This window comes from Carassius auratus, chromosome 49, assembly GCF_003368295.1.
Source record: "Carassius auratus strain Wakin chromosome 49, ASM336829v1, whole genome shotgun sequence".
Taxonomy (NCBI): Eukaryota; Metazoa; Chordata; class Actinopteri; order Cypriniformes; family Cyprinidae; genus Carassius; species Carassius auratus.
The window spans coordinates 10,598,480-10,617,013 of NC_039291.1; the positions used below are offsets into that span (position 1 = coordinate 10,598,480).

An 18,534-nucleotide genomic window follows, 5' to 3' on the forward strand; every position below is an offset into this window, starting at 1 on the left:
CCTTGATGTTCTTTGTCTTTACACATACAAAGAGCATCTCAATAAATTAGAATGTAGTGGGAAAATTCATTTATTTCAGTAAATCAACTCAAATTGTGAAACTCGTGAATTAAATAAGTTCCATGCATACAGACTAAAGTAGTTTAAGTTTTTGGTTATTTTAATTGTAATGATTTTGGCTCACATTGAACCAAAACCCATCAATCAATCTCAACAACTTAGAATATGGTGTCTTGCCAATCAGCTAATCAACTCAAAACACCTGCAAAGGTTTCCTGAGCCTTCAAAATGGTCTCTCAGTTTGGTTCACTAGGCTACACAATCATGGGGAAGACTACTGATCTGACAGTTGTCCAGTCAATCATTGACACACTTCACAAGGAGGCTAAGCCACAAACATCCATTGCCAAAGAAGCTGGCTGTTCACAGAGTGCTGTATCCAAGCATGTTGACAGAAAGTTGAGTGCAAGGAAAAAGTGTGGAAGAAAAAGATGCACAACCAACCGAGATAACTGCAGCCGGATGAGGATTATCAAGCAAAATCAATTCAAGAATTTGAGTGAACTTCACAAGGAATAGACTGAGGCTGGGGTCAAGGCATCAAGAGCCACCACACACAGACGTGTCAAGGAATTTGGAGAAGAACTGGACTGTTGACCAGTGGTTCAAAGTCCTCTTTTCAGATGAGAGCAAGTTTTGTATTTAATTTGGAAACCAAGGTCCTAGAGTCTTGAGGAAGGGTGGAGAAGCTCATAGCCCAAGTCGCTTTAAGTCCAATGTTAAGTTTCGACAGTCTGTAATGATTTGGGTGCAATGTCTTCTGCTGGTGTTGGTCCATTGTGTTTTTTGAAAACCAAAGTCACTGCACCCGTTTACCAAGAAATTTTGGATCACTTTCTGCTTCTTTCTGCTGACCAACTTTTTGAAGATGCTGATTTCATTTTCCAGCAGGATTTGGCAGCTGCTCACACTGCCAAAAGCACCAAAAGTTAACCAACAAATGACCATGGTGTTGGTGTGCTTGACTGGCCGGCAAACTCACCAGACCTGAACCTCACAGAGAATCTATGGGGTATTGTCAAGAGAAAAATGAGAAACAACAGACCAAAAAAATGCAGATGAGCTGAAGGCCACTGTCAAAAGAAACCTGGGCTTCCATACACTGTTAGCTGACACTGTTGTATTGGTAAGAAAAAACTAACTTTTTAGAATTAACCAGAAAAAAACTTTTTGTTGTTGTGGAAGAAGTGACGTCATAATTGAGGAACATTCGCAATTGATATTAAAAATGTTGACACAATAAATATTACAATGTTTCTTTTTTTCACCATTTTATTGTATTTTTAAACAACAGTTTCTTTTTTAGATATTGAACATACAATATGAACTGCTACTGGTAATTTTCTAATCACCAACCAAATAAATAACTTTTATTATCAAATTTGCTTTCATTTGTGTTCTAATATGTGTGCCTACCTGTCTATAAACAAGTAAAATAAATAAATACATAAAAAGACGTTATCAATAAGATTTACTTTATGACTTCACAAATGTGAAGTGATGAAACCAAATTTTGGATGCACTGTATGTGTATAAAAGTCAACATATTACTGTCAAGCAAAAGTTGTCAAATATTAATTTGACCACTAACTTAGTCAGACACTAATATACTAAAAATAATAATACTTCCACACATTTATTTTCTAATGTGACTTTTGTTGTTTATTGAGATTTAATATTTATTAATATCACCAATTAATCATCCATTTCATGTTTATGGAAAAGGCAGGCAACACATATGTGATTATGTGAATAATACATCACCTTACTCACACAAATTACAAAAACATATATTAATTACAACACAGGATTTGTTTCTTCAGATATGCGGTGGATATACTGGCATCATAAAACGACTTGATAAAACTGGCTTCTCGGTGGTTAACTCCTGTGTGGTTGTGGTGTAATGCTGAACTATTACAAGCTGTTGTTCCTCAAACTTAACTCTTGACAAAAGTGCATCTAAAGGGTTGATATGTCTTTTGTTTTTGAATAAAATATACGTTTCCAATTATTGTTTCTGCAAATGTATTGATATTTTAACTTTTTACACTTATGAATTATCAAAGAATATAGAAGGGTCAAAGAAATGTAATGCATTATCAAATGCAAAAGGTATTTTGATTTTTTTTTTACGATTCACCCAGTTTACACCCATATCTGAGGTGTGCTCACATCTCCTGGTTTTACCTTATCAGAGCACTCAGAAGCTCTGATCTTCATTTCTGCATGGGCATCATTAGTGATGTGACCGTCCTTGGAGACCCAGTCATCTGCAGGCCTCACTGGACAGCACCCAGGAGACCTGATCCTCAATTACCAAATCAAATACCATAAAGAGCAGCAGATGCCTATGGAATGATATCAGTGAATGTCTTAAATGTGTTTGAGAGAGAGAGAGAGAGCGGGGTCATGTGCACACTACATGCAGATGGTGTGTACTTCTGAGGAAGGACTGAATGCTTGTGTGTATCAGAGCTGCTCGAGGGGTATGATTTTACCCTGTCTAGGAGCTGGACTTAAAATGACCTTCACATAAAACATCTCACACAGACATGACTATTAAATGTTACATAACTGTAACCCATATCCAAACACATTTCTAGGAATATAAAATGTGGTCACAGATCAGCAGTTTAATCTTGGATGGAAGTTTCTGATTTGTCCTGGAAAGGGAAATGAGCTTTCCATCGTTATTCTCATTTAAGATGTTCAGCAAAGATGACCAGCATGATGAACTAGTTGATAATAAGAAACTTAGGATACATAAATAAATCGAGTTAAAGTCCCCATGAAATAAAAAAGGAAGTGTTTTGGCTAAAAAGTATGAATATGTTAACCTTAAGGTTATCTATAATAGAGGACCAAACCTGCAAAAAAATTAAATAAATAAAAAAATAAAATTATATATATATATATATACAGTCTTGTTCAAAATAATAGCAGTACAATGTGACTAACCAGAATAATCAAGGTTTTTAGTATATTTTTTATTGCTACGTGGCAAACAAGTTACCAGTAGGTTCAGTAGATTGTCAGAAAACAAACAAGACCCAGCATTCATGATATGCACGCTCTTAAGGCTGTGCAATTGGGCAATTAGTTGAAAGGGGTGTGTTCAAAAAAATAGCAGTGTCTACCTTTGACTGTACAAACTCAAAACTATTTTGTACAAACATTTTTTTTTCTGGGATTTAGCAATCCTGTGAATCACTAAACTAATATTTAGTTGTATGACCACAATTTTTTAAAACTGCTTGACATCTGTGTGGCATGGAGTCAACCAACTTGTGGCACCTCTCAGCTGTTATTCCACTCCATGATTCTTTAACAACATTCCACAATTCATTCACATTTCTTGGTTTTGCTTCAGAAACAGCATTTTTGATATCACCCCACAAGTTCTCAATTGGATTAAGGTCTGGAGATTGGGCTGGCCACTCCATAACATTAATTTTGTTGGTTTGGAACCAAGACTTTGCCCGTTTACTAGTGTGTTTTGGGTCATTGTCTTGTTGAAACAACCATTTCAAGGGCATGTCCTCTTCAGCATAGGGCAACATGACCTCTTCAAGTATTTTAACATATGCAAACTGATCCATGATCCCTGGTATGCGATAAATAGGCCCAACACCATAGTAGGAGAAACATGCCCATATCATGATGCTTGCACCTCCATGCTTCACTGTCTTCACTGTGTACTGTGGCTTGAATTCAGAGTTTGGGGGTCGTCTCACAAACTGCCTGTGGCCCTTGGACCCAAAAAGAACAATTTTACTCTCATCAGTCCACAAAATGTTCCTCCATTTCTCTTTAGGCCAGTTGATGTGTTCTTTGGCAAATTGTAACCTCTTCTGCACATTCCTTTTTTTTAACAGAGGGACTTTGCGGGGGATTCTTGAAAATAGATTAGCTTCACACAGACGTCTTCTAACTGTCACAGTACTTACAGGTAACTCCAGACTGTCTTTGATCATCCTGGAGGTGATCATTGGCTGAGCCTTTGCCATTCTGGTTATTCTTCTATCCATTTTGATGGTTGTCTTCCGTTTTCTTCCACGTCTCTCTGGTTTTGCTCTCCATTTTAAGGCATTGGAGATCATTTTAGCTGAACAGCCTATCATTTTTTGCACCTCTTTATAGGTTTTCCCCTCTCTAATCAACTTTTTAATCAAAGTACGCTGTTCTTCTGAACAATGTCTTGAACGACCCATTTTCCTCAGCTTTCAAATGCATGTTCAACAAGTGTTGGCTTCATCCTTAAATAGGGGCCACCTGATTCACACCTGTTTCTTCACAAAATTGATGACCTCAGTGATTGAATGCCACACTGCTATTTTTTTGAACACATCCCTTTCAACTAATTCAACTAATTGCCCAATTGCACAGCCTTAAGAGCGTGCATATCATGAATGCTGGGTCTCATTTGTTTTCTGAGAATCTACTGAACCTACTGGTAACTTGTTTGCCACGTAGCAATAAAAAAATATACGAAAAACCTTGATTATTCTGGTTAGTCACATTGTACTGCTATTATTTTGAACAAGACTGTATATATATATATATATATATATATATATATTTTTTTTTATTATTATTATTTTTTCAGCTGACTGAATTCAGCTACTTATCCTCATCATTGTTGATGAGATTCTAGTTTGAGGACGCCTTTTATATTTAGATAAGTGGTTTTTATAATTCATTTATCTGACTGTCAGTCTATCTATCTATTTACTGTGTGTGTGTGTGTGTGTATATGTATGTATATATATATATATATATATATATATATATATATATATATATATATATATATATATATATATATATATATATATTATTAATGGGGAAAATCTATATATTATTATTCATTCTCCAAACTAAGGACATTTGAGTGAGATTGTTATTTTCTTACATAATTTCTAAAAAATAAATAAAATAAAATAAAAGAGTAATTGCAATAATAACACAAACAACTGACCTATGTTTGTGTTTGTGTGTATACAGGATATTGATGACATCAAGTAGGTTCATAAGCATTTAGAATAAACAAAGAAACACTGCAACAACTTTTCCAAGTCTTTTCTTTTTTAATAAAATCTGCACACAATTGCATTTAGTACATTAAAATATAAAAGTATATATAGAAGATTTCGAAGAAATAACTGAGTCAAGAAAACACAACGTACGTTTTCTCATTGTCATCACCAATGTAAAAGAAATAGCAAAGACAGAAAAGTTTGGAACGCTCCAAATAAACAAGGCTTCAAATGTGGGGTTGCTGAGTAAACCGCAAGCGGTGTGAAATTAAATCCACCTTTGCATATAAAGAAAATAACAGAAGGCCTCTAAGTCAAAAGAAAAGAACTTAAGGTGAAGAGTATTTAAGTAAAACACACTGGTTTCTCCTTCATTTGATGTTTCTCTGACTAGCGTTCAGAGGCAGTACCAGAAAGGGTGATGATGGGGTAACTGTGTCAGTTGTGCAGGAGACCAGCTAATCCCCATTTCAACCGCTGTCACCTGTCTCCAGGTGTGGGTCATCGCCACCCTTTAATCACATGACCCACAGTAAGGCCACACCGAGGCAACGGGTCTGTGAGTCAGCGGCCAGTCTGAGCACAACACGCAAAAAAAGCTTCTTAAAAAACGAAAGCAGAAAGAGTACAAGTGAATGGGGGGTAAACAGTTATTTTCTTTAAGCAGTTGTTCTGATACATTGTTCTTTTTTTTTTTTTGCACAATCTACTTGGGCTGTGGTGTGGAACCTCAGCCTGACCCTTCATCTGATCCATCCAGCATGTTTGAGTTCATTTGGACAGGGATTTCTTAATCTGCTCCACTTCGATCTAAAACAGAACACAAAACAAAGATGTGGCCAGTTAAACACAAGCCGGGTTTCCATCTAAAGTTACGAATTTAACTTAAGCGCAAAATTGGAATATCGCACAAAACATTTGCAAACAAGCAGCGTTTCCATCCAACGAGTCGAAGAGAACAAAACCGTAACTTCCTGATAAACTGGCACTACACATAAGAAAAGTAGGAGAAGCTACTGAATATAATAATTTTCAGATATAATAAATCACTTGCAACTCAGAACGAGCAGACGAATCATTGTTTCGCAGGAGGATGCTGCTGTTTGGGAATGCAGTCGTTTAACAGTTCTGGGAGGCAATTATACAGAAATACTTTGATGACAGACTTCGCTCAGGCATTTCCGAATGACTATACAACAACATTTTAGATGCTGGGGAACAAAATCGGTCCGCTGGTAAGTCAGGATTTGTCGTCCCATAACGCAAAGTCACATTACTTTTTTGATGCGCTTGGAGGAATTTATTCGCAAAATGCACTTCCATCTCCCATTATTCTTATTAACCCTTTTTTGCACAAGTCAAAAACTACCTCAATTGAGTGTAAAAAAGTTTTGGCAAATGAAGGCATTTTTATTCGAAATTCAGTGTTTCCATCACTCGATTCTGATGCGATACTTCAAAATGCACATAAAAGCAGGGTGACGGAAACCCAACTACTGTCATGGGAAATAGAAATTAAATAAAACATACTTAACATTATTTCAGCAAAACTGTTTGATGTTCAAGAATCAAGAGACCAAGACAAAATGTATTTTTATCAAATGATAAAGTAAAAGCAACAATATTAAGATTTTATTCTTTTGAAAATATCTATTTTTATTTTTAGATATTTTAACATGTAATTTTTTTCTGTTGTGCAAAGCTAAAATTTGCAGCATCATTACCCCAGTCTTCAGTGTCACATGATTATTCAGAAATAATTCTAATATCATTCAGAAACTTGTTTTATTATTATGCCTAAATAATGTATTATTAATGATGTTAAATAAATGTTTAAAAGAGTAGAGCTGCGTAATATTTTAGTGAAAACTGAAATACATTTTTTTCAGGATTCTATAAAGAAGACAAAAGGAAAGCATTTATTTGAAATTTTTTGTAAACTATGGAGAATTTTTTTTTTACAAAAATCTTTACTGCAATGTGTCTTTACTGAATGAAAGTATTCATTTATTTATTTATTATATATATAAATATATATTAAAGGGTACTCCAATCATTTCAATGGTAGAGTAAGTTTTTGTAAGGTAGTGTAAGAATATTTTTTTTAAATATTAACATAGTTGATGATTTGAAATGACTTACATTAAGTTATGTGAGTAATGAAACATTAAACATAACATTAAAATGACAAATATCTTGAATAAACAAAATAACGAATGAAATTTATAATAATACCTATTTAAAAAAAAAACATATTTGGTGGTTTAAGATTGTTTAAATCCCTATGAAATGGTGTTGCACTGGGTTAGGGCTACGTTTATGACTAGTATAATGTCTCCTCACCTGCAGTGATATACGAATCCTCTTCTCCTCATCCAGTTCACTCACCAGCTGTTTGATTTCTTGTCTGAAACGACACATTTGAGAATTACACGCATTTCACAGACATCAAATCAATCAACTTGTCATTCCCGCATCTAATTTCCACCCCTCCTTGAAAATTTCCTTTCCCTCTTTCACTATGTCACTCTGTCTGTCTTTCATCTAACCCACAGTCCCGACCCCATCTCGTCTGTTCATACTTGTGCTGGCTCTTCATGAGCTCCACAGCTCCTTTCAGGTCTCGTAACTGTGCTCTGAGCTCCTCCAGCGTGGAGGTACCCTGTTCGTTCTTCCCTCTGGCTTCAACAGAAGGGGAATGGGGTCGCAGACCAGCGCTGCCCTGATGGAGAGAAGCCCCGCTGGACCCAGAAGATGACGGAGGGGCGCTGGGCTTAGGGGGGAAAGATGATTTTTCAGGAGCCTGTGGAAAACCCCCATGAGAAATCAGAACAACAGCTTATCACACACATATACTCTTGGATGTTTGACTTTCACTTCAGGCCGTTCCACAGGGCCTCAGTCTCTGTGTGTGTTTGTGTATGAGGGTACTTGTATATACAGTGCACTGGCACCATAAAGTATTTGGACACTTAAAGGGATAGTTCACCCAAAAATGAAGGCTCTAACATTAAATACTCATCATCACATCCTTCCAAATCTTTATGACATCTGTTGTACTGTGGAACACATAATAATATATTCTGAAGAACTGTTGTTCATACATTGAAAGTCAATGGGGTCCAAAACAAAACAGAGTGCTGCAGGGATAACATGTTTTTTAGGCCAATACCAATGGAGGGTTTTAATGGGTTTTTGGTTAAATTATACTACAGTGGTTGTTGGGGACATTAAACATCATCATGCCGAACAGGTAAACTCATCTGCACACTTGTCCTCTTTTAAGATTGAAAGTTGTTGGAAACTAAATGGTGGTGACACTGAAAACATGTGACCATGCAGCACTTCATTGCACCCCACTGACGTTTAATGTACAGAAAAATAAAGCATTTTTGATTTATTTCCTCCTTATTCCACAGAAGAAAAAATGTCATGCAAGTTTGGAATGACACAAGGTTGTGTAAAAAATGACAAACGTTTAATTTTTGAGTGTACCTCCCTTATACTTAACTGAACTTACACTTAAAATGTAAGAATACATTTACACTATATAACATATATTAAAAAATAAAGTGTGATCAAGGTTTCCAAAAGTAATACTTTTTTGTGTCACTGTGCATACAATGCTTGACCAGGGCGCTCCCTTGTGGTAGGACAGAGATGTGCATGCAAAAGGATGGGTGGGGGTGAGTGGGAGGGGGCGGGGCTTACTGTAATGACTGGCACTGCCTTGGGCACCTTCTTGGAGTTGTCATAAGTTTTGTGAGTGAATGAGTCCTGCTCTTCCTTTCCCATCTCCTTCTCTCTCCTCTCCTCTTCTGGAGATGGGGATTCCAGGAGGTCAGGACTAGAGAGAGAGGACTAAGGAGGAGAGAGATTTTTTAATGATTATGACCAGATAACCCACTGACAGGAGAAGCAGGAGTAAGCCCATGTGACATACACACAATCATAGCACAATCATATCTGACGGATTAACACCTGAAGGGTCACAAATATATGACAAGTCGTCAGCTGATTGCATCTGATAGGTGTGTTAACAACCAAACACACATTAACTGGTTAAAAATAATAACAAACCAGGATGTATATGTTGTGTAGTAGGATTATAATGGTTAACTAAAACTAAAACCATTAAAAAAGTGTTACTTTGTTACAATAAATAAACATTAACTATTTTTTTTTAAAGCAATGCTTCTTAATTTTGTTTTGTTTAATGTACTAAAATAACTAAAACTAAAATAATAAATAGCAATATTTATATATATATATATATATATATATATATATATATATATATATATATATATATATTTATTTATTATTTTAGTTTATATATATATAAAAAACGTTTATTTTTAATACAGACATAAAAAATGGCAAAAAATACAACACAATTATTACATATTTTAAAAACGATATAATAACATAAAATAGTATCTCTACTAATATAACCCTGGTGGACTCACAGACGTGAAGACCTGCGATCGTGGCCGTCGGTCCATCACACGGGGCCGTGACGCGGTCGGGTGGTTCAGCTTCTCTGTGGATAAGACGATGGAGTCGAAGTCTTCTACATCTTCAGCCGAGTGTCACACAAATACAAACATAAACACACAGGACCACATATATATCACATGCATATGAATCACGAACACAGGAAAAAACACGTAATCGTAGACTGAAATCGCACATCTCCAGGAATGGAGGTGAATCAAGTGAGATGGACAGACAGCTGTTGTAATCGGATTAGATATGGATTATTATAAGTCTTATTAGTCATGACAGTGGTGTGCTGGATTGAAGGGCAGCTCTGGACAGAGACTCACCGATATCTGGGGATTTGTCTGCAGAGCCTCGGTCAGCCGCCACACAACTGCCGTCAGACTTCGGACTGTCACACCTGTTCAAAAGAGATTTAGCTTTATTAAAACAGGAAAATACAACAGATGTACTGAGAAATAATGTAATAAGAGATGGAGAGGATTTCTAACATGCAGAACTGAAAGTCTGGAGCGAATTGGTTTATTTAGATGGTTTTAAATTAATTACTGATTAAACACTGATTAAGTGGAATCACTGCATTGAATGGCTTTAAATGAATCGGTTGAGAAAACTAAATGATTCACTGATTCATTAAAATTTACTGCACAAATGATGTTCAGATGATTCTAAACGAATCCATTCAGAAACAAAAGGATTCAATTATTCACTGGAATAACTGCACAGACGTTGTGTGGATAGTTCTGTCACTGTTTTGAGATTCAGTCTATTCAATATTCAGTTATTTTTATTAATTATTAAGTGTCCATTTCACTGTTAAAAGCTTTGTTTTTCCAACTAATTGAGATCCTCAGCTTTATGCCAGATTAATTCTGTTCTGTATTTATCCATAAAAATGTATGATATATCTGATACTTATATAAAATATCGTGATACATCACTCTTTATTTAATCATGACTTAAGTAGTGTAATGATGTGATCAAATCCTGAGTTAATTCTCCATCAATACAAGACTTTGCTACCTCAATCACCCTGCTATTATAACACGTTTTTTTACTTAAAGGTACAATTTGTAAGATATTTGCAGTAAAATATCCGAAAACCACTAGGCTAGTGTTATATATTTTGTCGAGCTGATTACCAATAATATCTCTAATGTTTTCAACTACTTGTAAATCATGATAAAATTCCCATTCTAAACAGTGACACGGGGCAGTGCAGGCACCTACCCATTGTTGCCGCCTTTACTGACGTAGAAACCACATGACAACAATGTCGTGGACAAATGCGAAAGTAGCTTCGTGAAAAACTTAAACTAGAAAGAAATACCGATCTCGCTTGTGTTGTCCTCGACAGGTGAGTTGTTTTGATTCGTATCTTTACAGAAAACGTATGCTATTATAACGATCAACAAGATTAGTATTATGAGGCATACACGTTAAACGCAGGGCATCGCATCTCTAGAACCGCGCAAGGACGCATCTGATCCATAGTCTGATCGCGTCTATGCATTGACTTTGTATGTAATCTACTTGCGCAAATCATTGAACTCGCGTCTTATTGATGACCGTCAGCGGTTGGGTAGAAGACAATAAATCCCATCATTCCAGGCGCCTCCTTATCGTCATCAAACCACGCGATTGTTTTTGTTTTGATAGTGCGCCCTCTAGTGGCAGGTCCTACAACCTGTACCTTTAAATAATAGATTAATCAGCTGTAAAATGTAATTTTGAAGAGAAATCACTAGAGATGAATATAAAGTTCTCATAATAACTGTTTAACACTCAAAAAACACATCACAAAACACTCAAAAAAGACATAAATTTTTATATCTTTTTATAGTTGTATAAAATGGGCTGAGAATCTTGTTACTTTTCAAATGTGTGTGTTCTGTAATGTAGTTTTAGTGATGCTGATACATGTGTGTTTGTGTGTGAGACTGACGGTATATTTGGCACAGCTGGTCTCTCGGGTCTGTCTGGGCGTTTGGGTGGTAGCGATGATGGGCGATTCGATGAGTTGTTGTTCTTTGGGGGGAGAGGCTTCTTTGGGAGGAGAGATGGGAAGGACGGCTTTGCAATCTCACTCTGCTTCGACTCCTCGCCTACATGTAATCATCATCATCATTATTTAAGGGCATAGAAAGTCATACAAGTTTGTTTACAGGAAACTAAGAGAGGGTTTGTCAAAATAGAGAGGGAAAATGTTATTCCAACATGTGTTTACTTCTTTGAAAACACACAAGCAGTATGCCAATCTAAATCGTTCAGAGAAAGGCAGCACAAAGCTTTAGGGGGTTTGATGTAGAAGGTCAAAGTCACAGAATTACAGTTGACCGAAGCAAATTAAAACAGATGGGAGATGTTACCTACCTTTTTCCTCAGCTCTGTGTGGGAGGGATTCAGGCCGTTCTGGTGGAACCCTTTTAGCCTCTGTCTTTTTGTCTGGGGATCAATACACAAAATATGAGAGTTCAACAGAGAACAGCTGACTCATTGCCAAGCTTTCAGATGAAGTGACCCAGAAACATGTCAAAAGGTTTAGGGTATGATGAGTATGGTACCACATTGAACATCTGGGTTTCAAAATCCAATTTCAACCCAGAAATTTTGAAAAAATGTCAAACAAACATACTTGAAAAATACTAGGATTCTGCACTATTTATAGTCACTAATTAAATTATACACATTATTTATTTATTTATTAAACAAATTAAAACACAGATCAAGTGACTCTTAGTACAGACAATCAAGTGTTCTTGCTGATATTTTTTTCATCATCTTAAATCAAGCTGGAGAATATAATCAGGTATTATATTATATTATATTATATTATATTATATTATATTATATTATATTATATTATATTATATTATATTATATTATATTATATTATATTATATTATATTATATTATTATATTATATTATATTATATTATATTATATTATATTATATTATATTATATTATATTATATTATATTATATTATATTATATTATATTATATTATATTATATTACAGACAGATAGACTTATTCTCCACAAGGTGGAGCCAGAATGAACTTGAGGAGACATGATTACTTATAATCAGATTATTTAAAAACAATATAATATAATATAATTATTTTTTTTACACCTGTTTTAAACTGGAATGCTCTATTGCTTTTATAAAACTTCATATGTTTAATTTAGTGACATAAATTATTATTCAATCACCGAGTCGATTTGTCACTGGAAATGCAAGGTCAAGTCTAGAGTTTTACATTGTGGGATACATTACTTTGACTGTACGCTACACATTTTCAAATATGTAGCAAGTCATTTGGCTTGTCATACTCAAAAATTGTACACGCGTCATTTTCAGGTGATTAAACCTGATTGTGAATGTTCATACATCGACATATGTAAACAAATCGAGCATGTAAGCTTACATAGTGCGATGAAATAAAGAAAAAATGCAGAACGAAAAGAAGAGGAGCTTGTTACCTGTGGTCTGTTTAGTGGTTGGTGCTGCAGGTGGAGGAGGTTTCTTAGGTCTCTGTGAGCACACACACAGTTTTAACACACAGTACATCTATTAAAACACAAACATGGACTCATACACATTTGTCCTTTTAAAAACACAATCCCTTCAGGCCAAACAGCACTAAAACATCAAAGGACATGCTGCTACATCAGGCAAAGAGTGAAGAGGGAGGGAAAGGAAAAGGGCAGAGGGGAGCATGTGTGTGTGTGTGTGTGTGTGTTTGTGTGTGTGTGTGTGTGTGTGTTTCACCACAGCTCTGCCTCCACTCAGAGACTGAGGCCCGTTGTCATACAGGACGGGAGCTCCCCGTTGGAAACAGCTGAAGTGTGTCAGTGAGAAACAAACAAGAAGATCTCACCTCTTTTTCTACCTCAGGAATGAATAACTTCACAAAGTTGTCTGGAAAGACTCCCTGTTTGCCGTTCAGCTCTCCAAGCCACCAACCAGCGTCTGCACAGTCCTACGCACAGCAAAAAACACATATTTCATCACCCTATTTGTGTTCTAAAGAGGCCAGACGGGATGTCAGTGACGATTTATTTAACCACGCTGAACGTATAAACACCAATTAGAACATATTTGATGTATAATTCACTTAAAATTTATCTGGAGAGGAATTTTGGACCAGAATAAAAAGAAAAAAGAATAAGCTATAGTTATTTATTAGCTCACTTTATTGTTTTTTTATCACAATTTTGAGGTGTATCCACCAAACTCACCTTATTGACAATCGTTACGATATCTCCCTCTTTGATTGACAGCTCATCTTCGTTCTGAGCTTCGTAGGGGAAAATCACTTTGCAAAGCTCCTTAGCTGTAATTTGAATTTTCACAGTCACATCAAGAAACAATTATGGCGTATTTGCATACAATTTGAGTACACAAACAACTCGAGCATTTAAATCATCCACAGCACAGGTGTGATCTAATCCTGTTACCTTTGGCCTTGTTCTCTGGCTCCGCCTTCATGGTTTCCTGGGCAACAGCCGGAGCGGCTTTCTTTACCATTTGAGGCTGGGGAGGATAAAAATCTACTATCAAATACTGAAATAACAATCTATAAATGCTACCGTTCAAAGTTTAGTGTATTTAAGATAACAAATACCAAAATACATAAGTTAATATTAAAATAAATAAATGGTGTAATATTCTAATATTGTGAAATATTACGGTTTTCTTTTGTAATATATTTTATAAAGTAATTTATTCCTTGAATGCAAAGCTGAATTTTCAGCATCATTTCAGTGTCACATGATCCTTCAGAAATCATTCTAATATGTCGATTTGCTGCTCAAGAAACATCGCTTATCATAAATGTTGAAAACAGTTTTTTTGTGGAACAGAATATATTCTTTGGTGAATAGAAAGTTTCAATAGGGCAGCATTTATCTGAGCCACAAATATTTTGCAACATTTTAAACGTCTTTACTGTCACTTTTGATAAATTTAATGCATCCTTGCTAAATAAAAGTATACATTTATTAAAACATTTTTTAAATAAATAAATAAAAAACTTTTGACCAGTAGTGTAAAAGAAATATAAAAACAAATTTATCACATAATTTAAATCTAATATCATACATAATATGCTAACACTTAACAATAAGGTTTCATTAATGTTATTTAATGTATTAACTAACACGAACAAACAATGAACAATACAATAATTACAGTATTTATTAATCGCTGTTAATATTATTGAATGAAAATACATTAGTTCATTGTTAGTTCAATTTTAATTCATATAAAAAAATAATGATGCTGTTGATAAGTTAATGGTTATCAAAGAAGGTAACTAGAAACATTTACCCAGACCCTAAAGAGGGCGGGCACTATTTCCTTCAACAGTCTTGCAAGAGCTGATGCATTTATTTGAAAATAATCTGCAGTACTTTCCAGTATTAGTTAAAAGATGTGCATTTCTGTGGCCAGAAAAAGCTGTCAGGGGCCCAGTGAATTCAAACATACGTGTGTGAATAGCACACTGTACATTTGGCTCTGTTTATCTGGCCTCTTTCCAGCAGGGGAGTCACAGTCCTTCCACAAACATGGCAGGGAATCAATCCAGCTCGGCATACAACAAGCTCTTTAACATCCCAATGTGGCCTTAACACACACACACATTTGCTGTGTTCGGTGAAAGAGAGAAAAAAACTCTTCCTCCTTCTCCCTCTCTTCCTTTTCCTCTCATTTAGAGCAGTCATGATGGAGACCATTTCTGTGAAGTCCCTCCGGTGACTTCCATGCCCAGAACACCCATAATGGTGCGTCTCGAAGCCCAAATTACCGCCACATGACACAAAACACATCTCAGCCATCGTATTTAACAGCTCACTTGACAGCCACAGTTTTTACATCATCATTAACATAAAAGACAGATAGATCAAGAGAGAAAAACAGACAAAAATAGCTAATTTCGTATTTACCTTTCAGCAAAATGACAAAACAATCCGTCAGTAATGGCCGGATGGAGATAAACTAAATCTGCGTGCGCAAGTGCTGCCTGCAACAGGAACCTCCAACAAGCTTTCAGTCTAACTGCGGTTCACACCCCTTGAGTCATGACAGTCTCTTACATTCTTACAAGCCCTACTTCTGCTATAAAACAGCCCTGAAGTCAGGAAACCACTCAGAGCGAGAAAGGAAGAGAGGAGGAGAGGGCCGAATATGGAAAGAGAGCCGTGTCAGGGAGTGGTACATTTGTATATGGGTAAACCTACAGTTTGTAAGTGCTACTGGATTTCCAAATTCCAATTGATTACTCGCCTCGCAAAGTAGAAAATTGTCTCTGTATGCAACAGGTGGAAGTTAAGCACTGGAATATATAATAATGGATATTCAGAGATTAGTCTAGAGAGATTTCCTTTTCTTTCGGACTAAACAAAGTGAGGTTGAGAGACACAAAGCGTGGAAGAATTTCCATAAACACTCTTTGATAATGACTTCCTTTCTGAGCGGCCCGAGAGTACCAGAAGTGCTATTTGCGTGCCATCTTTGTCCACACACACACACACACACACACACACACACACACACACACACACACACACACACACACACACACACACACACACACACACACACAAATGCATAACCAAATGCAACTATAAACATTTTTAAAGAGTATTAAGCCACATTTTTCTCATATGACTTCATCAGTTGCATGTTTCATTTACATAAATGACAATTTTGCACTTTTGTTAATTTTTGTCAGTTGAAGAAAATAAAGAGGAATAGTATTTGAAAGGAATACTTGTTTGAAATGCAACTAATTAAGAATGCAACTAACCAATAATAAAATGTAAAACTCAAGTGAATTTATGCCCCACAACATCATAATGTAGATTATGATATATAAGTATAATGAAATTTTTTTTTGGAAAATTAAACAGTTTCTCACAAACTTATGTGAGTTGATAAAATACATAATGAAATATAACCGTATATGGGTAACAGAGAAATGACAATTGGCTTCAAGCTACACATGACAATAAATGAGATTAAGACAACATTTCTTCTTGAAAGTCACTATTAATCGCTATTGAGTGTTTGTAATAACTTCTGACTGCGATCAAATGTAGATTTTAGTCAAATAATGAGCCAGAAATATGTTGTTAGTAACATTCTAGAAGAATTTTATGTGGAAGATACACAGTAACAACTTCTGTGCTAATGAGTAAAAAATTACATTAGAGGAACTACTGATTATTTCTAATATGTATAAGATCGTACAACTACATCTTGTACCAGTTTTTCCATGATGTAGTTCTAGTTCATGCATCTTTTTTGCAAAGATATTTAACAAGTGATTTGTTTAATATTTACATCATGTTGAAAATGTCATCATGTTTTTTTTTGTCATATCGTCCAGCCCTAAGCCATAGTATGCACAGTATGTTACCTTGACATAGCTTCATAACCACACTGTCTCACACCTCAGAGCAAGAACTCGAGAAAGAAATACACACACACACACACACACAAAAAGTTTGCACATTAACACAAACCCAAACAACAACAAAATGATGTCTGACTAAGAAATGAAAGACTTCTTTATATGCGGGACTAATAATGTTGGATAGAGAAAATGAGGCAATGAGCAAAGGGATGCATGCTGCTCTCAGTGGGCCAGGAGGACGGGAAGGTTTTAATGAACGAGAGACTGTGGGGCCGAAGGCAGAGTGAACGCAGGGGACCAAGCTAGACAAGTTCTGACTGTAATTACAGAGTCATAAAATCCGAGAAACACAGATATACTTTTTATGGCTTCATTAAAATACAGCGACAAACTCACCTTCTCTCCCTCACTGTCCATGTCAACGGATCGTGGGCGGAGCTTGATGGGCTGGTCTTTGAAGATGTCCCCGAAGCCGAACCCCCGAACCTTTTTGGGCTGAATTTCAGAGTTGGAGGATAAACTGCCAGTGTTAGACCGTAAGCTAATGGAGTCGCCGCCATCACTCTCTGAGCTGGTGCTGTCCTTTATGCCTGCAGATACACAAACAAGTTTCAAAGGAGGATTTGAGTATTTTGCATGCAGCTTTGCATGCAGCATTCTAGTAGCTGAACTGTTAGAGTCGATCTGTCCAGGGATCCTCGTTTAGAGTGCTGTTTAGGGTTGGCACAATAGCAAAATCTCAGTAGGTAACTAATAAATGATTGGGACCATTAGCATACTAATTTTAACTGTGACATTGAAATTGACTTTTTAGATTTTTCTGGTATTGGTATTATAGGTGACATTTCACAATTCTTGGTATCAATATCAATGTCACAGCTAAAAAAATTACCATGGTAATAAACAGTAATTTATTTGAAAAAAGTAAATAAATGAAATAGACTACTGTTCAAAAGTATGGGTTCGGTAAGATTTTTTTTTTTAATGAAATGAACACTTTATTAAGCAGGGAAACATTTAAATGATCAAAAGTAACAGTAAAGCTACAGTATTAATATTGTAAAAAAATATATATATTTACAAAAATGATGTTCTTTTGAACTTTCTATTCATCAATGACTAAAGAAAATCCTGGAAAATGTATTATAGTTTCCACAAAAAAAACGCACATCTGTTATCAGCATTGCTAATAATACCAATTTCTTCAAAATGAACTCAACATATTAGAATGCATTTTAGAAAATATATTAAAATATAAATCAGTTATTTTAAAAAGTACAAATATTTCACTATTTTATTGTATTTTTGATCAAATAAATACAGCTTTGGAGGGCATAATAGACATGTTTCATAAAAAAAAAAAAAAAAAAAAAATCTTATCGACCCCATACTATTCAACAGTAGTGTAAATAATATTAATTAAAGTTAAAGTACAAAAAAAAAAAAAAAAAAAGTGGGGACATTGGTGCATTCATCTATCAAATGTATTAGATGCATACGTCATCCGCC

At 35.5% G+C, this 18,534-nt stretch overlaps 1 protein-coding gene across 5 annotated transcripts in view; it reads right to left on the reverse strand.

The window, feature by feature from the left end:
• Positions 1-5,679: 5,679 nt before the first annotated feature.
• Positions 5,680-18,534, reverse strand: part of LOC113066177 (SH3 domain-containing kinase-binding protein 1-like) — a 43,739-nt gene continuing 30,884 nt past the window's right edge. For 4 of the 5 annotated variants that reach the window (XM_026237909.1, XM_026237912.1, XM_026237908.1 and 1 more), the window contains 13 exons: positions 17,422-17,615; positions 14,066-14,141; positions 13,847-13,941; positions 13,486-13,587; positions 13,088-13,139; positions 11,976-12,047; positions 11,548-11,707; positions 9,929-10,002; positions 9,569-9,678; positions 8,811-8,960; positions 7,682-7,902; positions 7,443-7,506; positions 5,680-5,909 (listed from right to left, as the gene is read on the reverse strand). In XM_026237909.1, the coding sequence (XP_026093694.1) occupies positions 5,871-5,909; positions 7,443-7,506; positions 7,682-7,902; positions 8,811-8,960; positions 9,569-9,678; positions 9,929-10,002; positions 11,548-11,707; positions 11,976-12,047; positions 13,088-13,139; positions 13,486-13,587; positions 13,847-13,941; positions 14,066-14,141; positions 17,422-17,615 (1,409 nt within the window). In that variant the 3' untranslated portion in view covers positions 5,680-5,870. The remainder of the gene's footprint in view (positions 5,910-7,442; positions 7,507-7,681; positions 7,903-8,810; positions 8,961-9,568; positions 9,679-9,928; positions 10,003-11,547; positions 11,708-11,975; positions 12,048-13,087; positions 13,140-13,485; positions 13,588-13,846; positions 13,942-14,065; positions 14,142-17,421; positions 17,616-18,534) is intronic. The other variant, XM_026237910.1, reaches the window with a different exon arrangement.